We start from the raw sequence: 12,276 nt of genomic DNA, 5'->3' as shown, positions 1-12,276 counted from the left end.
GGGGGTGGTTTCAGGCCCATTAGATGCCTTTATAACGAAAGCTACGGGTATATTAGAAAAAGAAATAGCGTTTGTTGAAAAAAGGTTGTCCTTAGATCTAATAAATGGAAAACGTTCTTCTTTGGGGCATATTGTTACAGTACCAAGCCCCACACCTAACCAACCACCTCCCCCTAACTTGGTTCTTGTACCTGTTGAGATACATAATGATACTGAAGGTTCCCCTCTATTGCAATGTATCTCTGATAATAACATTGGTGATACAGATTCATCCGCGAGCGGTGTAGAGGCTAGTGTTCTTTCTGCTACACCCTCTCTTCTAGACTCCTCCTCCGAAGAGGAGACTCTGGAGGTGAATCGTCCTGGTAAGAGGAAGCGTAACAAACGCCGGCAGAAAGGCGGAGTTTCTAAGGCACCTAAAACCGTTAGTCCATCATTACGTGTGTCTGAAACCCTCCTTTCAAGGGATGAACCATTACCTACTATTCCATCGGGTGGCACTGTCACTTCTGCTTCCAATACTACAGGGGTCCCTCTTACTAGCATAGTAAATATGAATGTGAATAATGCCGACCTGCTAGCACAAATGGAAATTTTAATTAAGACACTTTTACTCCCGGTACTAGAGAGAACTAGACTTATGAATCTAAAAATTGACAACCTAGAGACCAATATCAAAGATAATTCTTGTCTACTTAAAAAACTGGTTAGCCAACAGGCCAAGCTTTCGGTCTCTTCTAGTGGTTCTGGTCATTCTAACCCAAAACCCCCAGGCCATTCTGTTACCATTACCAAGGCTATCCCTACTGGGGCACTGTCAAATGTTAGCGACTCCAGACCGGTCCCTAAGGCCAGGACCTCGAAGCCACCCAGTGCACCAAATTTACCCTCCACCCCGGCTATCCAAACTGCTATACCCAAGAAGGCAAGTTTTAAATCCCATGGGCTTCCACTGTTATCTGCCCCCAAGCCTGTGAGTTCTGCACAGGCCTCCACTTCAGGGGTAGGCAGTTCTAAACCAACTTCCCAATTCCAGTACTAGTGTTGCAGCAGGGTGTACACAACCATCGAAGAGAGTTTCCAAAAAAGGCCCCCCCCCCCAGCAGATCTACCATTCGATGCCACACCATATACTATCGTCCTGACAGGTGTTGCACCCTTAAGGGATAGACAATCAGAATCACATGGAGATCTTATGAACAAAGTAGCCTTCTGGCTTAATAAAAATCGTCCCCTTCCACCCTCCTCTTCCACAAAGATACTGACAGTCCGCAGAGTTGATTGGGTGGGTTATTGCCCAAAGGACTTGGAAGGCGATTGTATTTTAATAAACTTCCGGGATCCTTGGGTGGTTGATTATATTCGTAGAGAGGCAAGATTTGGAAGAACAGGGGATGTACAGTCTTGTCGTACTTCTACCCAAAAAGGTATGGCCCGCCCCCCCAGAAACCTTCCACCTCATAGATCGGTGGGGAGAAATGTGGTGGAGAGGTTTCCTAATTCGCCCTTCTACCCGTGCCTCTCGAACAGGTTTGATCCACTGTCTGGGTTGGAATGTGTTGATTGACTGGGGTATGTTTATGGTCTAGATAGTTCTAGTAGTAGGGATTCTATGGGTTGTATAGCCTACCCACCACTGTGGAGGGTAATCGCAAGGACTATGCTGAAGTACATCTTAATTCACCTCCCCCGAGATCTAGTTCCCTTTTGAGGGTGAATGCTGAACTAGAAGAGGATAAGTGTACCCTTGTGATAGCACCTTTTAGTAACCAAGTGGGGACAGCTAAAATAGTTTCCTGGAATATGGCAGGACTAAGGGGTCGTATAGAGAGTGAAGATTGGGTTGATTTCATTGACTCCTTTGATATTGTCATTCTACAGGAAAGTTGGGCAGTTACCCCGATTCATAGGGTAGGGTACCTAAACTTTTACAAGCCGGATTCACAGGGCCCTAAGGGTAGACCCTCAGGAGGGTTAGTGGTATGGATAAGACAGTCCATGGGGTTCAGCTTACTGGAGATTTCGGTAGATAATCCGGATCTCCTGTGTATTAAGTGTAGTAGAGGCAACAATAAGGACTTAATTCTCATAAATATTTATGCTAGAGGACGACCTAGAGGTCGTAAACAGCCACTTATAGACTATCTGGACTCACTCTTGAGGAGAATAGGCAGTGACAGTTTGATTCTGGTCGCTGGTGACCTGAACAGTTCATTTGAGCCTCTTAACAGTGTGGGGGAGGATCTAGGGGTTGATGAAGATATGGTATGGGACATCCCGCCCTTATCAATAACCAAGGGCGTCAAGGGCACTGAGGCAGCACTTTACTGGCAGGGTTTATGTTTAGAGTGGGGGCTGCGTGCTGCTAATGGATGCACGCCCTCCGATAAATCAGGCCAACCGACCTTTAACAATGGGGTCTGTAAGAGTCGTATCGACTATTTCCTTGTTAAACTTGAGCTCTGGTCCCAGGTTATCGATATGGAGGTTGTGGTACGCCCAGAGAGCGACCATAACCCCCTTTCGTTGAGCCTCAAGCTTTTAGGCGTTGGAGATGGGCCTTCTATTACCACCTGCTCAACATCAGAGGTTTTACTGTGTAATGACAGAAAAAGAGTAAAATGGTCTAGGGTAGTTGCAGACCCCTCCATAATAAAAGGTATAGAGGAAGAAGTGGCAAAAACCCTGGCCGCTATGGTAGTTGCATCATCCTCCCAGGAGACTATCCCCCAGATTAGCGATCTTCACGACCAGTGCTTCGCGGAATTAAAAAATCTGCTAACAACCCCATTAATACCAAGGAAGGATAAAGTCCGGACAAAATGGTACAACAAAAGCTGTAGGGTAGCACACAGTAGACTGATCTTAGCGATCAAATCTAGAGACATTGCAGTTATCAGAACGGCCTGGCTATTCTATAAAAAAACGCTATGGGCCACGAAAAAGGAGTGGGAGGACCGCCATTGGTCAGAGCTCCTTTCGGCATGTCTAACTTCAAACCAAATTAAGTTTTGGGAAATCGTTAAGTGGGGTGCGAACCAAGATTCAAAAACCCCCGCGAATCATGTCTCAGTGGAAGACTGGATGGATTTCTACTCATTGCAGTTTAGAGCTCCGGATGTGGATCAGGATTTTCACCTAGAGTTGGACGTAGTCTTGCCTTCTAATCCTGTTTGTTCACTTGTTTTTAATATCTCTGATACGAAGTACGCTTTGGGTACAGTCCACTCAGGTAGAGCGCCTGGGATGGACGCAATACCCTCTGATCTTTTTAAAATGAATTTAGACATTTGGGTTCCTTACATAACCATGCTTGTGAATGCAATCGCTGCAGGGGCAAGCATTCCGAATTCCTGGAAAGGGGCGGAGATTCTACCAGTATTTAAAAAAGGAGACCGCTCAGCCCCGGGGAATTATCGCCCCATAAGCCTGATAGATTCTATCCAAAAAATAGCTGCCAGGATGGTACTTGTGAGAATCCAGGGGTGGATGGAGCTAGAAAATATTTTGTCCCCTATGCAGGCTGGGTTTAGAGCAGGCACCAGCACCCTAGATCAGGTCTTTAGACTTAACATGTTGTTTTGGAAGGTAGTCAAGTTGGGTGGAGGCACTATCTATGCCGCTTTTGTAGACCTTAAATGGGCTTTCGATTTAGTTCCCAGAGAGAAAATGTGGAAGTCCCTTAGACTCATGGGACTGCCTCCTGAACTTCTTGATTTAGTGATTAGACTTCACGAAGAAAATTTCGCCAAAGTGAGATGGGGTAAACAAGGTCAGGTGACTGACAGCTTCCCAGTTACACGCGGTGTGCGACAGGGATGCGTGTTGGCACCCACCTTATTCCTTTTGTTTATCAATCAGGTTGTAAAATTCTTTTTTGATACCCCGACCGATGCACCATCTTTGGGCGGGGTTAAATACCCGATGTTGATTTTTGCAGATGACACCCTGCTTCTCTCAAAAACTCGTAGGGGGTTGCAAATAGCCCTCAACAGGTTTGCTGAGTTTTGCAGGGTTAATGATCTGCAGATCAACACTGACAAAACAAAATTTATGGTTTTCAGTAATAAAAGCCCCATTAAAACCTCTATTACTTTGAATGGTACCCTGATTGAACAAGTGGATACAATGATGTACTTGGGTGTGACCCTGGACTACCGATTTAGCTGGAAACCCCAGATTGAGGCCCTTTATCTTAAGTTTGTCCGCCTCTCGGGCTGCTTATTACAGGAGCAAAAAAAGTCAAGCGAAAATCAATACAGCCATATTATATGGCGCTGATGTGTGGGGGTACAAAGATCTGTCTCTCCTTGTCAAGGCACAAAACAAATTTTTGCGTAATCTGGTGGGTCTACCGCAATCTACACCCACCAAACCATTGTTGTTAGATTTGGGTTGCAAACCCTTCAATGACATGGCTCGGTTCCGCCTGGTGGCCCTATGGCGATGGCTCTGGACCACTCCAGAGCTTAGCCTATTCGCCAAGGAATTGGATGAAGTTAGGCCATTGTGGGGGGCTTCCCAAATCCCTTGGTTAAGGGAAGTAAAATCTGTGCTGGATGAGATGGGTCTCAACCACCTTTGGTCCAACCCGGGGGTTTCCCTCTTACCCTCCAAACAGGACTTCAAGGATTTATACTGGGCCACAATAAAACATCTAGCTGTGGCCCAGTCGGATGCTTCTAACCTAACTGGGCATTTTCTGGTTCTTAAACTGACCCCTTCTCTAGAATCCTACTGGGATGTGATCACTAAAACCCTCGACCGGAAACTATACCACCAGTTCCGTGTCGGATCACTCCCAGTCAATTCCTTTGCCGGGAAATGGCTTGGGAATACAAATCATACTTGTCCTTGGTGCCCTAATCACCCGGAAAGCTTGGGTCACTTTCTTTTTGCATGCCCAGCCTACCGCGTTCCGCAGCTGAAATGGCTTAAACCCATATGTAAAAATGTTGAAATTAAAGGGTTTCTAGAAGCCATGAGGATATTTCGCAGTAATACATCTGAGATGGTGGTGGTTGGTGTGGCCAAGTATCTAGGCTGGGCCTGGATTATTCGAACTAGAAACCCCAATGTCTCTTAATCCCTATTTCTCTTATATATTTTTTATACATTTTATACAGCGGATTGTTATCATATCTAGAAGTCTTTATTAAACTGTCTATCGAATCGAATTGTTTAATATCTTTTTAAAATGAGGTAAACTTTTAGATAATAATTACTATAATGTATTACAAAATTATGGTGTTTTTCTATGTATTGTCTTTTATGAATTGATATTCGAAATAAAGACTTTTGAACTGAACTGAACTGAACTATTCTGGACAATCCCCTTTCCTTCACGAACTGCTAAAATCAGATGGCTCCTCATTTTATTGCCTGACAATATGCATGGTGGTCCGGGGGCCGGGGCCAGGTTGGAATGGGAGTGTACTTTACAAATGGGGAAGAGGCACAAGGCCGGCATATTGGAAGTGTTATAAAATATGGCCGACAAGTGTTATAAAATATGGCCAACAGAGACAAATACCTGGAGTTTCCTGGTAAGCTTCAAAGTGTGCGATATTGTCTTGCAAGGGTGATGTGGTTTCTGCATCATTGACCAAGAATACCTTTGTGGGTGGCGTGGTTTCTTCATCATTAGTGATATGATAAAATAGTGTCATGACTGCAAAAGCTTGTTTTTAAAACTAAAAAAATACTGGCAGTGCAATTTGTATTTGTTAACACTATCACGTGTTCAGAGTAAAACACTGCCAAGTTCTACGCTGGTGTTTCCCACCATTCTTTTTTACCTTATTGCATTAGCAACCGTTTATGCCTGTGACTGAGTGACGGCCTAATCTTCTAATTGCACTTGCTATGGAAAAACTATGTCCTTTTTGGGCTAGCTCAGGTCATGAATGATAACATCAATGAGATTATCAGCAGTGTCTGCCTGCCCTCAGTTACTGACTCAGCATCTGATATCTTGGCTTTTTGTGCAGTAGGTCTTTTTTTCTTTTCTTTTCACCTGCCCTGTTGTTTCTGCTGTGGGTCATAAAGCGCCGGGACACTCCTCGGAGTAGCCGCGCGCTATATAAAACATACCTAACATTAACATTAACAATGCAGTCATGCAGTCGGTCTCTGGTTAGTGCCTTTCTTTCCATTTCTGGTGCTTTGCAGAAATGTTTTAAAATCTTCCTAGAATTTCTTGTTGCTCAAATTAGTGTAATTTCTGATATTTATATGATTCCCTCATCTTCATTGCTTGATTTTGCCGCGCGAAAGTGTCACTCGTAGTCGTTGAAATGTCACTCAAAATTACTTTGAAATTATTTAAATGTCACACATAGAAATCTGAAACCTTGGCAGCTATGCTATAGTGACATCAGAGCACCCGTGAGTGAGAGACCTCGGGACAGATGTACGACCATTACATTTTGCGACTCGCAAAATGCAATGTACATCAGTGTCACAGACACTGTTAGCGATTCCCAATGGGGTCGCAAATTTCAAGCCTCACCAATATTCATGAGGCAAGCACAAGGGAATGGCTGGCACTCCCAGGGATGGTGGCTTGACGGGGTCAGCAGACCACCATGTCTGGGACTGCTTTTTAAATAAAGCATTTTTTTTTCATGCAGCCCCTTTTCCTTAAAAGAAAACGGGATGCATTTAGAAAAGAAAAATGAAACATTTCAATTCATTTTTTAAGGTCGGACAGTGGTCCCTGGGACCACTGGCTGCTCTTAAAAAATATTTTTCACACACTCACAAAGGCAAAGGGGTCCCCAGAGGACCCCTTCCCGTTTGCAAGTGGTTTTAGGTGGTAAACTGCGAGTGTTTTGCGGCTGCAAATGTGGTTGCAAAACAATAGTACATGGCAGTGAGTCTCGCTATTAGGAAGGGAAGCCCCTTCCTAATAACAAGAGTCGCAAACTCAATTTTGTGAGTCTGTGACGTGCAAAATAGTATCTGTACATGCAATTACTCTTTTTTGATGTCGCAAACAAGCAGATCTCTCATTTAGGAATGCAAAAAAGGGTTGTACATCTGGCCACTCATTCTGAATTGATTGATCTTTTCCCTTCATAGGGCAGCGCCTAACATAATACCACTTAAGACCTCATAATTAGTGGACCTTAAAAATTCCCTTTATTTCCCTATCAGATTCACCTTTACTTGGATTCCCAGTGACTTAAAAAGGATTGTAGTAATAGAAATAATTGATTTTGTGAGAGTAATGTGCATAAATCTGACGTACTGTGCCAACATCCACATGCTCTTCACTAGTATTCCACCCAGAGAAGTTGCCTACTTGCTGCAAGCGTAATCTCAGGGTTGAATACCACTGAGTAGTTAGTGTTCCCGGTAAACTAATGCTGATGTGGCCGGAAGTGCTGTTGTCAGCCCCATTGCAATCATTGCACGACTGGTAATGAGGGCCTAAGTGTTTGAAGCCTTAACAGCTTTTCTCGAAAGACAGAAGAGTATCTTTGATACACTACAAGTCCCAAGATAAAATGCAAATAACTTAGGAAATGTGGAAAAAAACTACGTTTTTGAGGTATTTTATTTTTAATTATATACAACTTTAAACTGTAACAATATATCCCTGAAAGAACAAGGGATCAGAATTTGCAACGTTGGTTAAGTGACTCAGTGGGTAATGCATCACCTGCAAATAGCTGCATGCGACCTACAAGACATCAATATGAATCCTTGGAGGCTTGCAAGCAAGCATTGCTTCTGAAGCATATATTGTGGGCTTCATTTAGCTGGATAGTATTAAACACCTAATATTAAGTGCAAAGATACAGTATGCCATTTTCATGTCAGCAATAGCATGGAGTGGTCACGCTCTAAATGACACTGATAGGGGCTGTATATTGGAATTGCTATAAAGTGGTGACATCAAATGTATTTGAAAGATTGGGTATCTTGTTTTGGTTTGTCTTTTAAATCATCTCTGCAATTCATTTGATCGATCAGTTTAAAAGTTTGAAAGAATGAATACGATTTTATTTCATTTCACAGCAGAAGCAAAGGTCACAAAAAGCAAAAACAGAGATACCGCATGTTTGATGGTGTAACGTCAATGATTGAGAAACATGCTGACTTAAGGACAGACATCAACAGATGTGCGCACAACAGTGCTCAACGTGAAGAGAGAAATCACGAAGAAAATAAGGTACTTAGAAAATAAGTCGTTGTAAATATGAAATACATTTAAATACTGCGCCTTGGACATTTTAGACTGTCAAGCTGCGAAGTTACTGTACTTAATCATACTGTAGAAAAAAGCATGTGCCCGCTACAATGTTACATCTCCAAGCTTCGGGAGCACACAAACTTTATTCATTTAATTAATGAGTCATAAACATCCCATCATTTTAAGTCCTGCTTCTGAAGCTTGAAGGACAGATGCGAAGGTTTTTGTCTGGATTGATGGCTCAAGGTCCTCTCTGTCTGGAAAGTTTGTCAGGTGCTGTTTTTGTCTGGGTAGGATCACCTTTAGCTGTTGTCAAAGCTCCTGTAATAACAACACAAAATTAAAAAGCAGTGCAGAGTGGAGAGCCTCGACTCTAACACTTAGTTGATCTTCTTTAGAGGCATTTGAAAGGGCAGCAGATGTGTTAGTCGACCTAAGAAATAGTTTACATTGCTCAATTGTGATGGAAACATTGTTATCACTTCCATTGCTGTTATCTTGTGTGAAATATGGTTGGAAATGGTTTCACAGTGTGACCCTCTGATAAATGCAATTAGAAGGTGTTTTATATTGTGAGCTCAGTGACAAACACAGTTGGAAACAGCTTTACATTGCTTAGCATTAAGGCCGCAATTTCGAGTTAGTAGCAAACCTGCGATCTTCCGCATGACCAGAACAACCGCTTTCGACCATTATCTCTGCACATGTTTATTCCTGTTACGTCTCCACAGAGAGGGGAATACCCATACAGACACAGATTTACTAGATGTAAAACCATATTCAATCCCCAATTTCACAGAGTTTATTACTCCTACTTACCACCTGCTTTTAGCAGGAGGTAAATGGGAGCCAAGGCTTTTGTGTGGGATATGGATGGAGTGAGTGGAGTTGGGAGATGAGGAGAAGGATGGGGAAGATTAGTTCTAGCGGGGACGGAGCCTCAATGCTCACTCTCGCCATAGAAAAAAAGACAGGGTGAGCAGGAGACGAGGCTTGGATGCTGTTACAGCCAAAGCCTTATGCGATTTTACTGGCTGGTAGACTCAGATCCTGTGTTCCTGTACCCAGAACTACCTGGTGCGGAAACACTAAACCATTCGTGATCAGGCCCTTATTAGACATTTTGTGCTTGGTCCTGTGGCTGCACTTTGTGGGATGAAAAATGTTTTTTTTAAAAAAGACTCAATGACATGTTAATGTTTTTTTTAATGACTTTATTGTAAATATTTATGACAATCAGTTTTTGAACATTTTGTCGTGTGAATGTATAAAATATACATTGAATGAAAAGTAACAACCTAGGACATTTGGCGGTACAAATCACATGTAAATCAGACACAATATAAAAGAAAACTTCAGCTGGCTAAAAGAACAGGCTTTTATTAAACAATTAACACAAGTAAAAAATCATTTAGGTATCATCAAATGACAATTATAAAATCACATTATATACCTAACAATTACATATAACAAATTCATACACAGTTTTTTTAAAAAAAATATAAAATATAAGAGAAAGTGGCATGAAAATTCGGTCTCTACGCGCGTTTCGGCGGCCAGCGCCTTCTTCCTGGAGCAGCCACACAATATTAAATGTTCGTTTTATCAAAGAGTAGGTGATAAGATAAATTTTCGTTCTTTCATTCGAAGTCTTTTGGTGATGAATTGATAAAAACTGCTTGCTTCGATGAGTAAATAGAAAGTCCCGCCAACCGGAACCCTTTTATGCTGATATCGGATAAAATTCGTTCTTGGGTGTTTCTGGGTCTCTCCTAGGCTTTATCTAAATTACTTTGGGTTCGGTCCAATAGACTTTCAAATTGATAGTAGGTCTATTTTTCTTAAGGATCTGATAACCTAAGAAAACGGAAGATGCTTATCCCAAGTTTCAGGTAATGAAAGATGTTAATCCTTAGGAGTATTCCAGACAATGATTTAAAAGATCTCCCTGCCTGTAAATGGTCGGCAGGGCTCCCTATGTCCGGTGGCGGGATGAGACGTCTTGTTGAGCGGCGAGCGCGGGAAAAAATAAAGATTTCCCTGGCCTAGGAATTGTGAGATTCATTAATTCAGGGGGTCCTTGATACATATACATTAAAATATACATTGACCTTATAGTTATTGGTGACTTTTTAGCACAGAGAAGAGGTCTGATTTATATACGTGTGCTGACCCCTTGAAGGCAGCGAATTCTCAGCCTTACGACCAGTGACCTGTCAGCTGCTCGCTCCAACGCTCTGTTCCCTCTTGCGTCCTGAGGTTTTAATTGTATGATTTAAGCTATCATTGTACTATTGATTGTCCAATTGCTCCACTTTTACTATACGCATTTTAAACTTTTTATTAAGTTGTACACTTTGCATTGCTATTTGAACTCCGTTACGAGCCAGCATCAAATTAGCCGGTCCCTGGTCCGTCACGGCTTGTGCCCTTTGTGCGGCGGGACTTCAGGCTTTTTTCTGCTGTCACCCCCACTGAGAGATATACGTTTCCGGGTGGGTCGGCGTTTTAGCATCTTGCCACGCCCCCTCCTGCTATTTAAGACCCATTAGGGTACGGAAGCGCCCGTCCGTGTGCAGCGGCGTGCCCGTCCGCGCGTAGCGTCCCGCCCATACGTGCCTGACCGCCGCCAGCCGCAAGGAACCCTGTGTAATTTACATCTTATTTCTCAGTAAGCCCTTTTTAATATCATGTTGTGTCATTCTAGTGCAGAGTTGCGATCTCTAAACCCTCTGATTCCACAAAATTATAAAAAGTCTCCTCTTACGATTAAACCCTTTAACCATTATCAGTCTATCACCCAAAATGGGACACAGATAAACGCACCAACGCACGACACAACTGATACTCGAGCCATTGACATAAAAGTAGCTCTTAAACCGCTTACAGCTCTATATCTTAACGCTAGGTCTATACCCAAACATGCACTTGAACTTTGGTGAATTTTGGAGGACATAGAACCAGATATGAATGAATGAATACGCTTTTATAGAGAGCATGGCTACCCTGAGGCATCCCAGCTTAAGACCAGCGGGCTGACCATGGACACTCAATGGAATAGAAGTGTCTTCAGTTGCTTTCTGAAGGCATGGTGGTTGCTCTCCAGCCTGATGTTGTCTGGTAAGTTGTTCCAGCACTTGGCTGCTAGGTAGGAAAGCTGGCGACCGCCCATTCGGGCTCGCTTCACCCTAGGAACTACAAGCAGATTACGCTGATTGGACCTTAAGAATCTGCAGGATTGTTGACGGCGAAACAAGGGCTGAAGATGGTGGGACCACCATTCCAGATAGACTTGTGTGCCATGCACATGATTTTAAACGTAATTCTTTCCTGAATCGGTAGCCAGTGGAGGAGCCGCAGAGCGGCCTTAGCAGAGCTGCGTCGGGGTACATTCATAAGCAGACGAGATGCACAATTCTGTACTGATTGCAGGGTTTGAATGGAGCCTGCTGGGGCCCTAAAGTAGACCGCATTTGCATGGTCCAGTCGTGACAAAATCAACGACTGGGCTAGCATGTGTCTAGCCTCAAAAGGAAGGAGGATCAAAACCTTCCTGAGGAGCCTGATCAATCCATAACAGGTCGTTGTCACCTTCTTTACCTGGACTTGAAATCCCAGGGATGAGTCGAGCCATACCCCTAGGCTCTTTATTTGGGTCTTAGGGGGGTGAAGGACCAAGACAGTTTGGCCACCAGAGGTCAAGGTTAAGGGGGGCTTTATAGCCCAGCAGCATAATATCAGTCTTTGACCCATTGAGTTTTAAAAAAGAGGAGGTCATCCACTCCATCACTTTGATGAGGCAAGGGGTCAAATTACTGGTGTATCATCGGCGTAGGTGATAAGCTGGATACCCCAGGGAAGTACCACTTCAGCCAATGGTCTCATGTAGATGTTAAACATGGTGGGGATAAGTGAGGATCCCTGGGGAACGCCGTGATACAGTTGGAGTTGGTCTGACGAAACCTCATCTTCGAAGACGGAGAAAAATCTCTCCGAAAGGAAGGAGTGGAACCATTTAAGTGCCATTACAGAGACCCCGATGAGGCGGAGCCGGTGAAGCAGGAGGAGGTGATTAA

At 43.4% G+C, this 12,276-nt stretch overlaps 1 protein-coding gene across 1 annotated transcript in view; it reads left to right on the top strand.

Annotated features, from left to right (window-relative positions):
- Positions 1-12,276, top strand: part of LRRIQ3 (leucine rich repeats and IQ motif containing 3) — a 544,377-nt gene that overhangs the window by 249,923 nt on the left and 282,178 nt on the right. The window contains 1 exon segment of the mRNA XM_086953864.1: positions 8,026-8,179. Coding sequence (XP_086809990.1) covers positions 8,026-8,179 — 154 coding nt within the window.

Source organism: Lissotriton vulgaris, chromosome 1_1, assembly GCF_964263255.1.
Source record: "Lissotriton vulgaris chromosome 1_1, aLisVul1.2, whole genome shotgun sequence".
NCBI classification, from domain to species: Eukaryota; Metazoa; Chordata; class Amphibia; order Caudata; family Salamandridae; genus Lissotriton; species Lissotriton vulgaris.
This window is presented reverse-complemented; position numbering and strand designations above follow the sequence as displayed.